The sequence below is a fragment of the Sturnira hondurensis genome, unplaced genomic scaffold, assembly GCF_014824575.4.
Source record: "Sturnira hondurensis isolate 20B ecotype Veracruz unplaced genomic scaffold, ASM1482457v3 Scaffold0001304, whole genome shotgun sequence".
NCBI classification, from domain to species: Eukaryota; Metazoa; Chordata; class Mammalia; order Chiroptera; family Phyllostomidae; genus Sturnira; species Sturnira hondurensis.
Window position 1 is genome coordinate 3,661,811 of NW_028073935.1, and position 20,444 is coordinate 3,682,254.

Genomic DNA, 20,444 nt, shown 5'->3' on the forward strand with positions numbered 1-20,444 from the left:
GCAGGTGTTCCTGATAACATAACCCACTTACCTTTCCTTGTTTTTAGAGAAAAGGGACACCTGAAAAGGGAGCGAGGGAAACATCCTCTCATTCGACCTGGAGCACACCGTGATCAAACCCTCAACCCAGGGATGTGCCATAACAGGCAATTGAAGTGGCGGCCCTTCGCTGAGAGAGAGAGCGCGCGCAATATGTTTGTTCAATTTAGGCATTCATTGGTTGATTTTTATATATACTACGACTGGGGATCGATCCAGCAGTCTTGGTGTATCCAGGGTACTCGATTACCGAGGACGCTCTTACCAGCTAAGTTTCCAGTCGGGGCTGAAACACACTTCCACTAGGCCTAACCATCGGGTAACGCTTGTGAGTCTCAGCATCTGCCGCGCCGCCCCCCGCCCCCCTTCAAGCACCAGACTCAACTAGCAGAAGCAAGGAGAGAGGCGGGGCCTCCTCGGGTATAAGATGGTGGCCGCGTGACGCTCTGGACTTCGCCAGCCCTGACTCAGTAGCAGGAAGTCCTCCGGTCCGCCAATGGGAAGCGGAAGTGAAGGGCGGTTGGCAGCAGTGCTATTGCTCAACGAGGCCAGTTGATGAGCGTAACCGTGGAAAGGCGCGTGTCGGCTCCTCACTGGCGCGGTCTTCGCCACCGCCGCCGCCAACCCCGCCCCGTCGTCGCCAGCACGGTCGCGGACTGAGCACCTCCCCTGCTTGAGCAGGAACGGGGACGAGAGCTGAGCGTGTGTGACGGCTGCGCAGCTGGTGACAGGTACCCCTGGAGAGGCGTGGGGAGGTCTCGTGGATTGGAACGAGGCGACCCTGTGACCCTGTCACCTGAGCTGCTTCTTCCTTGACTCAGTTTATCCTCCCGTGTGTCAGCGTTCATCCTTTTTGCTAGAGTCCGGAGCTGTCCCTCAGTGATCTTCCGTACAAAGTATAGTTTCTGCTAGCGTGGCCAAGGGATCTCTTTAGCCGTTTAGAGCCTTTAGTGAAGAGCTTCGCGACTTTTTTGTCCAAGCGCACTAATATGAATGTAGACCAAGTGTGGCCTCAAGTAGGTTGAGAATCAGCAATTTGCAGGACTCCGATTGGAGAACAACTTACTCTTTTTATAGATTTTTATTTTTCCTAAAATGAGTTTGGAGGATGCATATTGGTTGCCGTTTTCATTTATACGAGGATCGTTGGCTTAAAATTGGGTGATCTGGTTTCACTTTCAGTGTGTGACCTGCCGGAAGAATAAGGTCTGTAGAAACGGCCTACAGGTTATGGATGTGAACTGTTCTTGGTATTGGCCAGAATCTCTAGATTGCTTTACATTTCTTGCCATATTTGAGAAATAGCATATTTTGTTCATTTGAAGTTCTAAGGTCTCATGAGTTACTGTGCTACACTACTTTTGAAACATTCCTAATGCATTTGCCAGCTAATTTTAGTGTGGGGCTTGAAAACATTTAAAATAGCTATTTAACAACATCACAAAATTCGGCATGATTGTAGCCTTTCTATTTGGCTTGCTTTTGGTAAACTTAGCTTAAAACTCATTTTTATTAAAGGAAAGGAACATTGCTTTGTACAGTGGCATGCCACCTTTACAACACATATTTAACTTGGGAATAAACTGAACTGTGGAGAAAATTCTGTTAGACTTTTTTCCTTGCAGTTACTGTGACCATTTTTATATCTGATGAGTAGAAAGTAGATTTAGCCCTGGCCATTATGGCTCAGTTGGTTGGAGAGTTGTCCCGTGTACAGAAAGATCACAAGTTTGATTTCCTGTCGAAGCACATACCCTGGTTGTGAGTTCCATCCCTGGTTTGGGTATGTGCAAGAAGGCAACCAGTTGATGTTTCTGTATCTTCCTCTCCCTCTCCGCCCCCCCCCCCCCTCAAAGCAAAGGAAAAGAAGCACTCAGGATAAATAAATAAATATATATAAAAGAAAGTAGATTTATATGGTTTGCAACAAATGGTTTTGTGATAGGTATGTATGTATATTAAGTTTAATTATTTGAGAATTAAGTTTACGTCTAAAGAAGGGTACTTCCTAATATTTTTTCTCACTATTATCATATATGCTGAAACCCAGAGGTCATCCATAAACTTACCGGGCAGGGTGTGCATTATCTCTTAGTAGTTTGTTAGCAAGTATCATCATTTTCAAAATGGAAGAAGAGAAAGTTGACAGTGACTTAGAATTTAATGTCTTTTTTGTTTTCCAAAAGAGTGAAAAGCATTTTCCATGTCATAATTCCTTAATATTTCTAATATCGTACTGTAGATCAATGACCTAGAGATAGTGTCTTTAATTTAAACTGAGGAAAATGGGCCTCAGATTAGATTTTATACATGATACGTTGGGGCCTAGAACTTTTTAAATTTTTTAAAATTTAATTTATTTTAATTGTTGTTGAAGTACAGTTTTCTGTCTTTTACTCCCAACCCAGCCCAACCCCCCAGTGCTACCCACCACCCTCCCATTTCCACCCCCCGTAGTTCTTGTCCATGTGTCCTCCACACTTGTACCTGTAAAGCCTTCCTTTTTTTCCCCTGAAATTCTCTCCCCTCTCCCCTCTCCCCTCTGGTCACTGTCAGCCTGTTCTCTGCTTCAGTGTCTTTGGTCATATTTTGCTTGCTTGTTTGTTTTGTTGTTTAGGTTCCTGTTAAAGGTGAGATCATATGGTATTTATCTTTCACCGCCTGTCTTATTTCACTCAGCATAATGTTTTCCAGTTCCATCCATGCTGTTGCAAAGGGTAGGAGCTCCTTCTTTCTTTCTGCAGCATAGAATTCCATTGTGTAAATGTACCATCGTTTTTTGATCCAGTCATTTACCGATGGGCATCTAGGTTGCTTCCAACTCTTGGCTATCGTAAATTGTGCTGCTATGAACATCAGGGTGCATAGGTTCTTTTGGATTGGTGTTTCAGGGTTCTTAGGATATAATCCTAACAGTGGAATTGCTGGGTCAAAAGGCAGGTCCATTTTTACTTTTCTTTGAAAATTCCACACTGTTTTTCATAGTGGTTGTACCAGTCTGCAATCCCACCAACAGTGAACTAGGGTCCCCTTTTCCCCACACCCCCTCTAACACTTGTTGGTTGTTGCTTTGTTTATGATGTCCATTCTGACTGGTGTAAAGTGGTATCTCATTGTGGTTTTAATTTGCATCTCTTTGATAGCTAGTGATACTGAGCATCTTTTCATGTGTCATCTTTGGATCCTCTGTTCAAGTGTCTGTTCAAGTCTTTTGCCCACTTTTTAATTGGGTTGCTTGTCTTCTTAGAGTTGAGTTGTGTAAGTTCTTTGTATATTTTGGAGATTAACCCCTTGTCTGAGGTATCATTGGCAAATATGTTTTCCCATACAGTAGGTTCTCTTTTTATTTTAATACAATTTTTTTAGCCATGTAGAAGCTTTTTATTTTGATGAGAGCCCATTTATTTATTCTTTCCTTCATGTCCCTTGCTCTAGGGGATGGACATATCAGTAAAAATATTGCACTGTAAAATATCTGAGATTTTCCTGCCAATGTTCTCCTCTAGGACTTTAATAGTGTCATGGCTTATACTTAAGTCTTTTATCCACCTTGAATTTATTTTGGTGTATGATGTAAGTTGGTGCTCGAGTTTCATTTTTTTGCATGTAGCTGTCCAGTTCTCCCAACACCATTTGTTGAAGAGGCTATCTTTACCCCATTTTATGATACTGCCCCCTTTGTCGAATATTAATTGACTGTAGAGATTTGGGTTTATTTCTGGGTTCTCTATTCTGTTCCATTGGTCTATGTGCCTGTTTTTATGCCAGTACCATGCTGTTTTGATTACAGTGGCCTTGTAACACAGTTTAGTATCAGGTATTGTGATCCCTCCTACTTTGTTCTTCTTTCTCACAATTGCAGCAGCTATTCGGGGTCATTTATGGTTCCATATAAATTTTTTTTTAAAGATTTTATTTATTTATTTATCTTTAGAGGGGAAGGAGAGAGGGAGAGAAACATCAATGTATGGTTGCCTTTGTGCGTCCCCTGCTGGTAGTTAGCCTGCAAGGAACCAGCCTGCAACCCAGGCATGTGCCCTGACTGGGAATTGAACCTCGATCGTCTGGTTCGCAGGCCCACGCTCAATCCACTGAGCTACGCTAGCCAGGGCGGTTCCGTATAAATTTTTGAAGTGTTTGTTTTATGTCTGTGAAACATGCCATTGGTACTTTAATAGGTATTATAATGAATCTATAAATTGCTTTGGGTAGTATGGACATTTTGATGATGTTAATTCTTCCAATCCATGAACACAGTATATGTTTCCATTTGTTTGTGTCTTCCTTGATTTCCTTCTTCAGTGTTATGTACTTTTCTGCATACAGGTCTTTTGCGTCCTTGGTTAGGTTTATTCCTAGGTACTTTATTTATTTATTTATTTTTGCTCTATTGAGTGGGATTTTTTTCTTGATTTCTGCTTCTTCTGTTTCATTGTTGGTATACAAAAATGCCTTGATTTCTGGATATTGACGTTGTCTCCCGCTGTTTTGCCAAGTTCATTTATTAGGTTGAGCAGTTTTTGGGTGGAGTCTATAGGATTTTCTATGTACACTATCATGTCATCTGCAAACAATGACAATTTTGTTTCCTCCTTTCTGATTTGGATGCCTTTCTTTTCTTTTCTTTTCTGATCGCTCTGGCTAAAACTTCCAATACTATATTGAATAGAAGTGGTGAAAGTGGACAACCTTGTCTTGTTCCTGATCTTAGTGGAAAAACTTTTAGTTTTTGCCCATTGAGTACAATGTTGGCCTATAACTTTTTAAAAAAAATACATTTTATTGATTATGCCATTACAGTTGTCACATTCCCCCCTTCATTCCCCTCTACCCTGCACACCCCCTCCCCCACCATTCCCCCCTTTAGTTTAAGACTCCGTGTCTCAAGTTCTTTAGATTCTATATTTCCCACACTATTCTTGCCCTCTCCCTACCTATTTTCTACCTACTGTCTATGCTACTTATTTTCTGTACCTTTTCCCCCCTTCTCTTCACACTTCCCTGTTGCTAACCCTCCATGTGATCTTCATTTCTGTGGTTCTACTACTGATCTAGCTGTCTTCTTGGTTTGCTTCTGTTTTAGGTGTGGTTGTTAGTAACTGTGAGTTTGCTGTCCTTTCACTGTTCATATTTTTGATCATCTTCTTTTTCTTAGATAAGTCCCTTTAACATTTCATATAGTAAGGGCTTGGTCATGATGAACTCCTTGAATTTGATTTTATATGAGAAGCACTTTATCTACCCTTCCATTCTAAATGAAAGCTTTGCTGGATAGAGGAATCTTGGCTGTAGGTCTTTGGATTTCATGACTTGGAATACTTCTTTCCAGCCCCTTCATGCCTGTAAGTTCTCTTTTGAAAAATCAGCTGACAGTCTGATGGGCACTCCTTTGTAGGTGACTGTCCCCTTATCTCTTGATGCTTCTAGGATTCTCTCCTTCATTTTGGTCTTGGCTAATGTAATTAGGATGTGCCTTGGTGTGTTTCTTCTTGAGTCCAACTTCTTTGGGACTCTCTGAGCTTCCTGGATTTCCTGGAAGTCTATTTCCTTTGCCAGACTGGGGAAGTTCTCCTTTATTATTTGTTCAAATAAGTTTTCCACTCGTGGCTGTTCCCCTTCCCCTTCTGGTACCCCTATAATTCGGATGTTGTAATGTTTAAAGATGTCCTGGAGGTTCCTAAGTCTCTCCTCCTTTTTTTGAATTCTTGTTTCTCCTTCTTTTCTGTTTGGTTGTTTCTTTCTTCCTTCTGGTCCACTCCCTTGATTTGAGTTCCAGTTTCCTTTCCATCACAATTGGTTTCCTGTGCATTTCCCTTCATTTCAATTAGTTTAGCCTTCATATGTTCTTCTAATTTGCTACTAAAATCAACCAGTTCTGTGAGCATCCTGATGACCAATATTTTGAACTGTGTATCTGATAGGTTCGCTATTTCTTGGTCCCTTAGAGTTATTGGCTTTGGGGCTTTGAGTCCTTGAGCCATGTTTTGGACTGTTAGTGCCTGTTACGTATGAGGAGCGGAGCTGTAGGTGTTCACCAGGGCGGGGCAACTCAGTTGCTGGGTTGTGATGCTGTATGTGGGGGTGGGGTCAAAGAGGAGCAATGGCGGTCCCCTCTGCTGCTTCCTGCTGCTGGGGCCTGCTCTGTCTGTCTCACTGCTCCCTCCTTTGCTGGTTTATTTGCACGTGAATGTGCGACTGTGGTCAGCCTGTCGCCTTGTGCCCACACTGGGTTGGCCTGTTGCTACCCCACACCTGGGCACCTGGGCGCCTGGGTTGGCGGATCCTTCCTTCCCGACCCTGCTCCGCTGCTGGCTCTGCCCCTCCTACCCATCGGGTTGAATGGTTCTTTGTTGTTGAACTTCCATATAGTTCAATTTTCTTTGTTCTGGCTGTGTTCTTGTTTACTAAACCTTTGTTGTCCCCAAACTTGGTTGTGGGAGAAGGCACAGTGTTTCCACTTACGCCTCCGTCTTGGTGGAAGTCCTTGGCCTATACCTTTTTTTAAGAGTGTTTTTTTTTTTTCTGTCATGCCATAAGCATTATGCCTGTGGTCCCTCAATGCCACATCGCAGATTCTGACAGGTATTATTTTTCAGGCTATTCATTTTTATAGGCAACATTTAAAGACCAGTAGTGTCAGAGTGATAAGGGACCTGGTAAATTGAAGGCATCCTCAAAAAGTCCCCCGCAGTGAAGGTCTCCGGACAGCCTTTCCTCTGGTATTACCAGAGGAAATATTATGGAATCAAGGAAGTGGGGTGAAGGTTGGAAAGTTCTTTTTCTTTTTTTTTTTCAGAGATATTATTTATTTATTTTTAGAGAGAGGGGAAGGGAGGGAGAAAGAGAGGGAGAGAAACATCAATGTGTGGTTGCCACTCACACGACTCTTCTGGGAACCTGGCCTGCAACCCAGGCATGTGCCTTGAGTGGGAATGCTACTGGTGACCCTTTGGTTTTCAGGCTGGTGTTCAATCCATGAGCCACACCAGCCAGAGCAGCAAGCTCTTCTTTAATATATAGCTTTCCTGTCTTTCTGTTCTCTCCTTGGTGTATGACATGCCCAGGAACTCTCTCTCTCTTTCCCTGTGTTTTTTTGTCTTTCCTTTTTGTACCACACTCCTTTCTTTCCAGTTTCTTTTGTTTATATCTCTTAATGAATGAAGCCTGTATTTATTTATTTTATTTTGAGAATTTCCTGTGTTCTAAAGCCAGGGTAAGTATGGATCTGTCAGGCTAGTTTGATTGTTTGCTTTGGTTCCAACTTCATCTCTGCACCCTTGGTTTCAGGTTGAAACTGTTCTTCTCTCAGCCTCCTGTGTACCCAAGGACTCTGTCCCTAGAAGATCCTTGGACTTGCCTTGGTTCTCACAAGAAAGCATTTTGTGCAGTGTGACTTTGCACAGTTTGAATTTTTACTCATTGTAAAGCCAGGGAACCAGGGAGGAGAGCATGATATTATAGAACTTATAAAACAGGCCAGTGTGAGTTCAAAGCATTGCTGTAGATTTGTTGAACAAGTTAGTTAGCCTCTCTGAGTTTCCAGTTGTTTATTTTTAAGCAGGAATGATGGTGGTAGATCCATTATACCACATACTCATAGAGTATCTGCTGTTTTTCAGGTTCTGCTCTTTGCTAAGGAGGCAGTAGACATGCCTGCTAACCACTCTCAAGGAACTGCAGTTTCTTGTGTGGAACAACTAGGTAATGTGTATGCACAGTACCTGACATAGTACTCTGCCTAGAGTAATTGCTCATTAAATGCTAATGTTTCCTCAGGGCCCGGTTGTCACTCTCAGTTCCCTGGAACTCCACTGTGCAGTGGTATCCAATTTCTCATTTGGAATCATTTACTTTGGCAGAATTACCCATCTAGGCCTCTTCAGGGAAAGCAATACAGTTCATGTACTCTGGACAGTTTAGAAACTTACTGACTTTGAGGATTTCTTTTTCTTATTCTTTTTTTCTCTAGCCACAGAGTTTAGGTTTCCAAGGCATATTTTTGAGGACATGTAATAACAGTGATGTATTAGTAAATAATTGAGAATATAGTTTTTATCTTTTTTCCCTTATGATGTATTTTACTAGAACAATTCTGGTGTAGTACTTGGCAGTTTATGAAGTGATTTTCATATTGCCTTTTCATTTTCACAGTGGCCTTGTGTGGCAGTTACTGTTACTCCTATTTTAGAGTCTGAGAGACTAAGGGCCAGAGAAGTTATTATGGGGACATGCTTATGGTTAAACTGCTAGTAAGTAGCAAACTCAGGAATTTATCACAGGTTCCTGACTCTAAAATATTTTCTCATTTCCATAACCATGTTTGTTCTAGCATACAGGCAGATTTCTGAGGTAGCAGTCTGTGGACCTGTCAGGGAGAGTATCTTTTTATAGTCCTAAGAGAGTTCTTGGGTGGTATGTGAAAGTTTGGGTTCTTCCTTGCACCTCTATGGGAAGTGTTAGTAACTTCTGCTAGAGTGAGAAAGGGCCCGCATCATCCACTCTGCACACCCCCAGTCCCCATTGCTACTAGCAGATTTCACTATCAAAAAGTCTAATTTGGGACTTCCGCCAAGATGGAGGCATAGGTGCAAACACTGTGCCTTCTCCCCAACCAAGTTTGAACACAACAAAGGTTTGGAGAACTAGGACACACCCAAAGACCACAAAACGGAATTATACGGAAGTCCGACAACTACGAACCGTTCAACTGGGATGGTAAGAGAGGCGGAGCCAGCAGTGGAGCTGGGTCGGGCAGGACAGATCCCCTGACCTATGTGCTAGGCGCGCAGGCAGCCCGGAACCAGTCGGGGTGTGGGGCAGACTGACCGTGGTCGCACATTCGCACACAGTGAGACGGACCACACAGGCCCCAGGGGGCGAACCCAGTGGTGAAGGGCTGACAGCGGTGGCACACTAGCGTGCAGTGGAACGAAACGCGTGGGCCTGGTGACAGTGGTGGCTGCGGCGCCAGGGCCGCGCTGGCAGGCGGCAGACGGGAAGCCGTTGTCCCTCTTTGACCCCGCCCCCACATACAACGTCACAACCCAGCAACTGAGTTGCCCTGTTCTAGTGAACACTTTAGGGCTCTATTCCTGCTACCGAATAGGCACAAGCAGCCCAAAAGATGGTGCAAGAAGAACTCAAAGTCCCAGAGCCAATAACTCTAAGCGACCGAGAAATTGCCAGCCTCTCAGAAGCACAATTCAAGACACTATTTATCAGGATGCTCACAGAACTGGTAGATTATAGTCACAAATTAGAGGAACGAAGTCACAAATTAGAGGAACATATGAAGGCTAAACTAATTGAAATGAAGGGAGATGCACAGGAAACCAATTGTGATGGAAAAGAAACTGGGACTCAAATCAATGGAATGGACCAGAAGGAAGAACAAAACATCCCACCAGAAAGGAATGAAGAAATGAGAATTCAGAAAAATGAGGAGAGGCTTAGGAACCTCCAGGACACCTTTAAATGTTCCAACATCCGAATTACAGGGGTACCAGAAGGGGGAAAGAAACAGCCACGAGTGGAAAACATATTTGTACAAATAATAAAGGAGAACTTCCCCAGTCTGGCAAAGGAAATAGACTTCCAGGAAATCCAGGAAGCTCAGAGAGTCCCCAAGAAGTTGGACCCAAGAAGGAACACACCAAGGCACATCATAATTACATTAGCCAAGACCAAAATGAAGGAGAGAATCCTAGAAGCATCAAGGGATAAGGGGACAGTCACCTACAAAGGAGTACCCATCAGACTGTCAGCGGATTTCTCAAAAGAGACCTTACAGGCAAGAAGGGGCTGGAAAGAAGTATTCCAAGTCATGAAATCCAAAGACCTACAGCCAAGATTGCTTTATCCAGCAAAACTTTCATTTAGAATGGAAGGACAGATAAAGTGCTTCTCAGATAAGGTCAAGTTCAAGGAGTTCATCATCACCAAGCCCTTATTATATGAAATGCTAAAGGGACTTATATAAGAAAAAGAAGATGAAAAATATTAACAGTGAAAGGACAGCAAACACACAGCTATTAACAACCACACCTAAAACAAAAGCAAACCAAGAGGACAGCTAGATCAGGAGTGGAACCATAGAAATGAAGAACACATGGAGGGCTAGAAATGGGGGTGGGAGGGGGAGAAGGGGGGAGAAGGCACAGAAAATAGCATAGATGGTAGGTAGAACATAGATAGGGGGAGGGCGAGAATAGTGGGGGAAATATAGAATCTAAAGAACTTGAGACACGTGGTTATAAACTAAGGGAGGGAGAATGGTAGGGGAGGCGTGTGCAGGTGGAGGGGAATGAAGGGGGGGAATAGAACAACTGTAATGGTATAATCAATAAAATATATTTTAAAAAAGTCTAATTTGGTTAGCCCTGGTCTTTGCAAGTGTTGATTTTTTAAAAAAATACTTATTTACAAATGGGATGTTCATATTAATTTTCTGTTTCCAAAGAGGCTGATGGAACCTGAACTTAAAACTCACATAAAAGCAACTTCTCTAACCCTGAGCAGTGTGGCTCAGTTGATTGGCATGTAACTGAAAGACTGAGGGTTTGTTTCTCATTTGGGGCACATGCCTTAGTTGGGGGTTCCATCCCTGGTTGGACTTGTGTCGTTCCTGGTCCAGGCACATAGGGGAGGCAACCAGTCAGTTCCCTCTTACACTGATGTTTGTCTCTCTCCCTTCCTTTCTCTCTAAAAAGAATGAAAAAATGTCCTTACGTCAGGGTTAAAAAAAAAAAAGAAAGTAACTTTTCTATTTGGTATAATTTATTTTGCTTTTGACCATTGCCCTTTAGAGATAGTGTGTTATATGAACAGGGTGCCAAAATAAACGATAATACTTTTTCTAAAAGGAAGATACTGACTGGTTCCCTGCAATATGGACTGTCTACTCCAACAGATTTTGTAGCTAGTATTGAGGAACTGGGGAGAGCCTTTCCAAATGTTAAGGTTCAGAAGCACAAGTTTGGTTTAGTGTTTCCTACATATTCACATCTACCTTGAGTTCTCATTGAAATAGATGGAACTTGGATGTTGAGTTTTATATAGCCCAGGGGAAGTCTGATTAGGGTTCTATTAGACAGAATTCTGGGAGGGAAAATCAGATCAAAGAAGTCTGCAGCTGGAGACCTTTATCTGAAATGATCTGCACACTGCGAGGATCTCAGAGTGTTTGGGGAGGCTGCTGCTACTGCTGAGAGTTTAGGAGGTCTGCATTTTTTGGCCATGCCAATTTTCCCGTGACCTCAACTTCTTTATATTGTAGGTGAGTTCTTATATTTCCTCCTTTCAGAACTTATTTTGAATTTACATTGAGACCCCGTCGTATTAGCTTCTAGGGCTCCCATAACAAAGTACTACAAAGCAGGTGGCTTAGAACAACAAAAATTTATTGTCTTATGGTTTTACAGGCTAGAAATTATAATCACTGTGTCTCAGGACCATGTTCACCCTGAAGGCTATAGGCATGATCTTTTTTCGCTTCTTCCAGCTTCTGGTAGCCCCACGTGTTCTTGACTTGTGGTGTAATTCCAATGTCTGTTTCCGTCTTTACCTGGTGTTCTCCCTGTGCCTTCACATAGTCTGCCTCTGTGCCCAAATATCCTGTTTTATAACACCAGTCATACTGGGTTAGAGCGTACCCTAATGACCTCATTTTAAGTTGATTACCTCTGTAAGGAAACTATTTCCAAATGAGTTCACATTCTAAGCTACAGGGGAGTATGACTTCCACATACCTTTTTGGGGGGACACAAGTCAATCTGTAACATCCATCAGTTACGTTTTCATCTGTCTCAGCTTTATTTACTCTTTTGCTTCATAAAATATGGTTGTATGCCACCTGTTGTGCCACCAACTGACTTTGATACTTCTGTGTAGTACAGATGCCTCAGGAAATGATATGTAGGAGAGAGGGTATACAATGATCTATACAACCTTAGTATGTGTCCATCACTTAGGAAATATCTGTTGAATTATCTACCTAGTAGGTGCTGTCATGTTATTTTGTGCATCTAAGCATTAAGATTCAGGTTTAAACATTTCCTTATAGCAAAACTTTCTTTTTCTTTTTCAGGGGTTTGCTATAAAATGAGACTTTTGATTTTATTCACTGGATTGTGGCTGTTTACCTTAGTAAAGGCAGATTCAAAAGCCATTACAACCTCTCTTACGACGAAATGGTTTTCCACTCCATTGCTGTTAGAAGCCAGGTAAGAAGACATTTTTTTCTTTCACATGTTTTAGCAAATACACACTCTACTAATGAATATTCAGGAGGTTTTTATGAAGTGAGATTATCATCATCAAATGCATTTAGTTAGAGCCTCTTACTCTGTCTTAAATAACATAGGATCATACTGTATTGATTCATAGTGATATTTAAGATTTCTTTAGACAAGTATATTGAATTGGTTAATTATTGTATTATCTTCCAGGAAAAGTATACGTGGTAATAGGGGAAGAGAGAGTCACTTCCTCTTAAGTACATAAGAGTTATGCACTTAAACCAAATTTTCTATTTACTTATTTAAAAGAAAGAGAAAGAGCTTGAAAAGGGGTGATTGAAGAGCACATTATCCTTCTAAAAACTTGGGAGAGAACCTAAGGGAGTGTAGAAGGAAAGCCGAGGAAAAGGTTAGATTTTATCTCTTCTAAGATGTACTCATTCTACATTTGAACATTTTCTGAAGAGCAGGATATATTCTAATTAAAATAAGATGTTATCTTACAATCAGAATTGGTAGCATCTTTTCATTTTTAGTGTTTCAGAAAACAGTGACATGTCTCCAAATTGATAGTTTCTTTTTTTAAAAATTAATGTATTTTTATTGTTGTTCAAGTTAAATTGTCTCAATTTTCCTGCCACCACTATCCCCTATCTCACCCACCCCCCACCTCCCACCCTCAATTCCAACCCTGCTTTGGCTTTGTCCTTGGGTCCTTTATACATACTCCTTGATGATCCTTACCCTTCTTTCCCCTATTACCCCCACCTTCTCCTTCCCCTCTGGTCTCTGTCACTTTGTTCCATATTTCGGTGTCTCTGGTTATATTTTGCTTGCTTCTTTGCTTTGTTGATTAGTTTCCACTTATACGTGAGACCATATGGTATTTGTATTTCACTGACTGGCATATTTCATTTAGCATAATGCTCTCTAGTTCCATCGATGCTGTTGTGAAGGGTAGGAGCTCCTTTCTGTCTGTTGCAGAGTATTACATTGTATAAATGTACCACTGTGTTTTGATCCACTCATTTACTGATGGGCACTTAGGTTGCTTCCAGCACTTGGCTATTGTAAATTGTGCTGCTATGAACATTGGGGTGCATAGGTTCTTTTGAATTGGCATTTTAATATTCTTAGGGTATAATCCCAGCAATGGAATTGCTGGGTCAAAATGCAATTTTATTTTTAGTTTTTTGCAGAAATTTCCTACTCTTTTCCACAGTGGCTACACCAGTCTGTGTGCCCACCAACAGTGCACTAGGGTTCCCTTTTCTCTACACCCTCACCAGCTCTTGTTGTTTGTTGAGTTGTTCATGGTGGCCATTCTGACCAGTGTGAAGTGGAATCTCATTGTATTTTTAATTTGCATCTCTCTGATGGCTAGTGATGCTGAGTATCCTTTCATATGTCTTTGTGCCCTCTGTATGTCCTCCGTGGAGAAGTGTCTGTTTGGGTCCTTGCCCATTTTTTTTTAATTATAAGGATTTTTTTAAAAGATTTTATTTATTTTTTTAGAGAAGAAAAGGGAGAGAGAAAGAGAGGGGAAGAAACATCAGTGTGTGGTTGCCTCTTATGCCCCTCCACTGGGGACCTGGCCTGCAACCCAGGCATGTGCCCTGACTGGGAATTGAACCAGCAACCCTTTGATTCGCTGGCCAGCACTTAACCACTGAGCCACATCAGCCAGGGCCCTTGCCCATTTTTAATTAGATTGTTTCTGGGCTCTCTGTTTTGTTCCATTGATGTGTATGTCTGTTCTTTTGCCAGTACCAGACTGTTTTGATTACAGTGCCCTTGTAATATAATTTGATATCTGGTACTGTGATTTCTCCTACCTTGTTCTTTTTTCTCAAAATTGCTACAGCTATTTGGGGTCATTTTATGGTTCCATATAAATTTTTGAAGTGTTGGTTCTATATCTGTGAACTATTTCATTGGTATTTTAATAGGGATTACATAGAATTGTATATTGCTTTGGGTGGTATGGATATTTTGATGATGTTAATTGTTCCAATCCGTAAACAACATATATGCTTCCATTTGTTTGTGTCTTCCTTAATTTCTTCCTTCAGCATTGTGTAGTTTTCTGATTATTGGTCTTTTATGTCCTTGGTTAGGTTTATTACTAGATACTTTATTTTTCTTGTTGCTATAAGATATGGGATATTTTTTCTGATGTTTTGTTGGTGGTGTACAAAAATTTGTTTGATTTCTGAATATAGAGTTTGTATCCCACTGCTTTGCAAAATTCACTCATTAGGTCAAATAGTTTTTTGGTGGCGTCTACAGGGTTTTCTATATACACTCTCATGTCATCTGCAAACTGACATTTTACTTTGTCCTTTACAATTTGGATGCATTTTATTTCTCTTTCTTGTCTGATTGCTGTGGCTAGGACTTCCAATACTATATTGAATAGAAGTGGTGAAAGTGAACAAACTTGATTTGTTCCTGATCTTAGTGGGAAAGTTTATTGTTTTTGTACATTGAGTATGATGTTGGTTGTTGGTTTCTTGTGTATGGCCTTTATGATATTAAGGTATATTCCCTGTTATCCCACGTTGCTGAGTGTTTTTTATAACAAATGGTCCTGTGCCTTAACAAATGCTTTTTCTGCATCAATTGCTATGATCATGTGATTTAAAAAAAACATTTTAAAAGATTTTTTATTTATTTATCTTAGCGGGGAAGGGAAGGAGAGAGAGAGAGAAAGAAAGAGAGAGAGAGAGAGACAGAGACAGAGAGAGAGAGAGAGAAATATCAATGTATGGTTGCCTCTCATTCATCCCCTGTTGGGAACCGGCCTGCAACCCAGGCATGTGCCCTGACTGGGAATTGAACCGCGATTGTGTGGTTCACAGGCCCACGCTCAATCCACTGAGCTACACCAGCCAGGGCTGATCATGTGATTTTTGTCTTTCCTTTTGTTTGTGATACATTATGTTTATTGGTTTGCGAATATTGTACCATCCTTGCATCCCTAGGATGAATTCTATTTGATCATGGTGTATGATCTTTTTAATGTATTGCTGGAAGCATTTGCCAATATTTTATTGAGGATTTTAGAGTCTATGTTCATCAGCGATACTGGCCTGTATGAACATACGGGTGAACATTGGCTTGGTGATTTTCTTTCTTTGTGTCTTTATCTGGTTTTGGCGTTAGGATGATGCTGGCTTCATAAGAACAGTTTAGGAGTCTTCGCTCTTCTTGTATTTTCTGGAATAGTCTGAAAAGGATAGGGGTTAACTCTTTATTTTAAAATATTGTATTTATTTTTAGAGAGAGGGGAAGGAAAGGAGAAAGAAAGGAAGAGAAACATCAGTGTGTGGTTGCCTGTCACGCACCCCCTACTTGGGGTACAGCTTGAGTCACAAACCAGGCATGTGACCTGACTGGGAATCCAGTCAGGGACCCTTTGGTTCACAGGCTGGTGCTCAATCCACTGAGCCACACCAGCCAGGTTGGGGTTAGTTCTTTTTTAAATGTTTTGTAAAATTCTCTTGTGAAACTGTCTGGTCAGGGCTTTTGTGTGCTGGGAGTATTTTTGATTACTGCTTCAATTTCATTAGCTTTTACCAGTCTATTTAGGCTTTCTGCTTTCATTTCGTTCAGTTTGGAAGATAATATTTTTTAGAAATTTGTCCATTTCACCCAGGTTTTTACATTTCTTGGCATATAGTTAGTTCTTAGTAATCTTTCACCATCCTTTGTATTCCTCTGGTATCAGTTGTAATCTCTCCTCTTTCATTTCTGGTTGTGTTTATTCAGGTCCTCTCTCATCTCTTCTTGATGCATCTGCATAAAGGCTTGATGATTTTGTTTATCTTTTCAAAGAACCAGCTCCTGGATTCATTGATTATTAGAGTTGTGCTTTTAGTCTTTATGTTGTTTAATTCTGCTCTTATCTTGGTTATTTTCTTCCTTCTACTTGCTCTGGGCTGTCTTTGTTGTTGTTCAAATTCTTGTAGGTGTAGGGTTAGGTTGTTTATTTGAAATGTTTCTATCTTTTTTAGGTAGGCTGGTATTGCTATGAAATTCCCTCTCTGGACTGCCTTCACTGTGTCCCATAAGTTTTGGGTTGTTGTGAGTTCGTTTTCATTTGCTTCCAGAAACTTTTTGATTTCTTTCTTGCTCTCATTTTTAACCCATTCATTGTTTAAAAGCATGCTACTCAATTTCCATCAATTTGAATATTTTTGAGTTTTTTACTTGAGGGTGGTTTCTAGTTTCAGTCCCTTGTGGTCAGAGAGAATGCTTGGTATGATTTCAATTTTCTTGAATTTGATGAGGTTTGTTTTGTGTCCTATCATGTGGTCTATCTTTGAAAATATTCCATGTACATTTGAAAAGAATGTATATTTTTCTTTTTTGGGATGAAATGTTCTATATATATCAGTTTAGTCCATTTCATCTAGGACATTATTCAGTGGCACAATATCCTTGTTGATGTTTTGTTTTGAAGAGCTATCCATTTTTTGAAAGTGAGATGTTAAAATTCCTTAGTATAAGTGTGTTGCTGTTTATATCTTTCTTGAACTCCTCCAGGATTTTTCTTTTATCCAGTTTGGGTACATACATGTTTATAATGTTTATGTCTTTGTGGTGGATTCTTCCCTTGAGTGTTATGAAGTGTCTTTCTGTGTTTCTTTTTATGGCCTTTTTTTTGATGTCTGTTTTGTCTAGTATGAGTATTGCTACACTGGTTTTTTTTCTTGTCCAGTTGGTTGGAATATTTTTTTTCCAACCCTTCACTCTTACTCTGTGTAGACCTTTTATGGGAGGTGGGTCTGTTTTAGGAAGCATATGTGCAGGGCATGTTTTCTTATCCATTCAGCTATTCTGTGTCTTTTGATTGGAGCATTTAATCCATTTATGTTTAAGGTTATTATTGATAGGTACTCATTCATTGCCATTTTCCCCCTTTTACCTGTGTTCCTTTCTCTCACTCTTTTCTTTATCTTCTTATAGCAGTCCCTTAAGCATATCTTGCAGTGCTGGTTTGGTGGACATGAATTCTTCCAGACTAATTTTGTCTGCAAAACTTCCTATTTTGTCTTCCATTTTAATTGAGATTCTTGTTTAGTAGAGTAGTCTTTGTTGCAGGCCTTTGCTTTTCATTCCTTGGAATATTGTTTGCCATTCCCTTCTAGCTTGCTGTTTATGTTAAGAAGTGAGCTGCTAGCCTTATCAGTACTTCCTTGTATGTTACTTCCTGTTTCTCCCTTGCTGCCTTTAAAGATTCTCACTTTGTCTTTGAATTTTCCCATTTTATTTATGATGTATTTTCGAATGGCCTCTTTGGGTCCTCTTGTTTGGGACCATCTGGATTTGTTTGTCTCTTTCTCTAATCAAATCAGGGAATTTCGGCTTCATTACTTTTTGAAACAGATTTTCTGTTTCTTCCTCTTCTTCTTCTGCTTCTGGTATTCCTGTTATACAGATATTATTACATTTCATGTTGTCCTGCAGTTTCCCTAACCCCTCTTTGTTCTTCTTGAGTCTTTTCCTTTGCTTTGTCTTTCTGGGAGTTGTTTGCTACCTTGCCCTCCAGCTCCCTGATTTTATCCTCTGCTTCATCTGGTGTGCATTTGATTATTTCTGCAGTGTTCTTCAGTTCAGAACATGTATTCTTCATTTCCTTTTCACTGTTGTTTATAGTTTCTTTTTTAAAATATATTTTAATGATTATGCCATTACACTTGTCTTATTCGCCCCTTCATTCCCCCCCACCCTGCACACCCCCTTTCCCCTAATCCCCCCTTTAGTTCATGTCCATGTGTCACAGGTTTTTTAGCTTCTACATTTTCCATACTATTCCTGCCCTCTCCCAGTCTATTTTCTACCTACCATCTATGGTACTTATTCTCTGTAACTTCTCCCCCCTTCTCCTCCTCCCACTCCCCTGTTGCTAACTCTCTATGTGATCTCCATTTTTATGGTTCCACTCCCGATCTAACTGTCCTTTTAGTTTGCTTTTGTTTTAGATGTGGTTGTTAATAACTGTGAGTTTGCTGTCCTTTCACTGTTCATATTTTTTATCTTCTCTTTCTTAGATAAGTCCCTTTAACATTTCATATAATACGTGACTGGCGTAGCTCAGTGGACTGAGCACAGGCCTGCGAACCACACGATCCCGTTTCGAATACCAGCCAGGGCACATGCCTGGGTTGCAGGCCAGTTACCGGCTGGGGACTCACAAGAGACAACCATACATTGATACTTCTCTCCTCTCCTTCCCTTCCGCTCTAAAGATAAATAAATAAAATCTTAAAAAAAAACCTGTTAAAAAAACATTTCATATAATAAGGGCTTGATGATGATGAACTCCTTGAATTTGATCTTATCTGAGAAGCACTTTATCTGCCCTTCCATTCTAAGTGAAAGCTTTGCTGGATAGAGCAATCTTGGATGTAGGTCTTTGGATTTCATGACTTGGAATACTTCTTTCCAGCCCCTTCTTGCTTGTAAGGTCTGTTTTGAGAAATCAGCTGACAGTCTGATGGGTACTCCTTTGTAGGTGACTGTCCCCTTATCTCTTGCTGTTTCTAGGATTCTCTCCTTCATTATGGTCTTGGCTAATGTAATTATGATGTGCCTTGGTGTGTTCCTTCTTGGGTCCAACTTCTTTGGGACTCTCTGAGCTTCCTGGATTTCCTGGAAATCTATTTTCCTTTGCCAGACTGGGGAAGGTCTCCTTTATTATTTGTTCAAATAAGATTTCCACTAGTGGCTATTCCTTTTCCCCTTCTGATACCCCTATAATCCGGATTTTGGAACCTTTAAAGATATCCTGGAGGTTCCTAAGCCTCTCCTCATTTTTCTGTATTCTTGTTTCTTCCTTTTCTGTTTGGTTGTTTCTTTCTTCCTTCTGGTCCACTCCCTTGATTTGAGTCCCAGTTTCCTTCCCATCACTCCTGGTTTCCTGTGCATTTTCCTTCCTTTCACCTAGTTTAGCCTTCATTTTTTCATCTAATTTGTGACTAAAATCAACCAGTTCTTTGAGCATTCTGTTCGCCAGTATTTTGAACTGTGCATCTGATAGGTTGGCTATCTCTTGGTCGCTTAGAAATATTGGCTCTGGGGCTTTGAGCTGTTCTTCAGACCATAACATTTTGGTCTATTTTTGCCTGTTATATGTGAGGGGCGAAAGCTTAGGTGTTCACCAGGGCGGGTCAGTCCAGTTGCTGGGTTGTGACGCTGTTTGTGGGGGTGGGGTCAGAGAGGGAGAAATGGTTTTTGTTCTGCTCTCTCAGATTTTGGTTCTGTGTGCTCCTTCCCAGAAGCAAATTGGGCCCTTCTGGTGCTGGTTCCTTGGTGGGTTTTCTTGTGTATGTTCTACGACTCTGTGGGTCTCTCCATGAACTCTCCTATGAGGCTGGGAGCCTCTCCCAGCACCTCAACCCCTGAAAGTTTTTTCAATCAGTGCTTTTAGGGTTCATTTCCTGGCACTGTCTTAGTGCTTGGTTTTTCACCTGGTTTATCTGCCTGTGAATGTGTGACCGCGGTCAGCCAGCCGCCTTGCACCCTCACTGGATCTGTCCCTTGTCACCCTACCCCCATCTGCCATCCTCCTCCTGTGTGCCTGGGTTGGTCCGGCAGCCACTGCTTTTCCCTGTAGCAACCCCACTCTGCCATCTGCCTACTTCGCCCCTCTTACCGGTCTGGATGAATGGTTCATTTTTGTCAGAATTCTGTACAGTTCAATTTTCTGTCTGTTTTGGTTGTGTTTTCATTTCTAAATCTTTGTTGTCTTTAAATTTGGTTGTGCCAGGAAGTACAGTGTTTCCACCCATGCCTTTATCTTGGCCAGAAGTCTGTTGTTGATAGTTTCTATGTCCTTTTTTCATGCTGACATAGTTTGCAGTAAGTACTTTGGAGCTTCCGTGTAGTTTTTGGGACTCCAACAACCATAGAATTAAAGAAACAGTCATATAGAACAACCAGGCAGATAAGTTTTTGGTAATTTTCACTGTGCTCATTGAGCTTCCTTATTACCATTATTTTGAACTCAGTATCTGATAGTTGACTTGCTTCTATTTTATTTTGTACTCTTTCTGAGGTTTCCTTCTTTCCTTTAGTTTGGTGGTTGTTTCTTTGTCTTCCCATTCTTGGAGAGACTCTTGTTTGCTTCTGCTTCTTAAATTGATCTGTTTTAACTCCCTGATT

The 20,444-nt window shown here is 41.0% G+C and overlaps 1 protein-coding gene across 5 annotated transcripts in view; it reads left to right on the plus strand.

Moving 5' to 3' along the window:
- The first annotated feature begins 521 nt into the window (after positions 1-521).
- The window catches only part of UGGT1 (UDP-glucose glycoprotein glucosyltransferase 1), a 212,574-nt gene continuing 192,651 nt past the window's right edge, over positions 522-20,444 (plus strand). For 2 of the 5 annotated variants that reach the window (XM_037070140.1, XM_037070157.1), the window contains exons 1-3: positions 522-770; positions 7,659-7,740; positions 12,125-12,260. In XM_037070140.1, coding sequence (XP_036926035.1) covers positions 7,689-7,740; positions 12,125-12,260 — 188 coding nt within the window. In that variant the 5' untranslated portion in view covers positions 522-770; positions 7,659-7,688. The remainder of the gene's footprint in view (positions 771-7,658; positions 7,741-12,124; positions 12,261-20,444) is intronic. The other 3 variants (XM_037070149.1, XM_037070163.1, XM_037070171.1) reach the window with 3 other exon arrangements.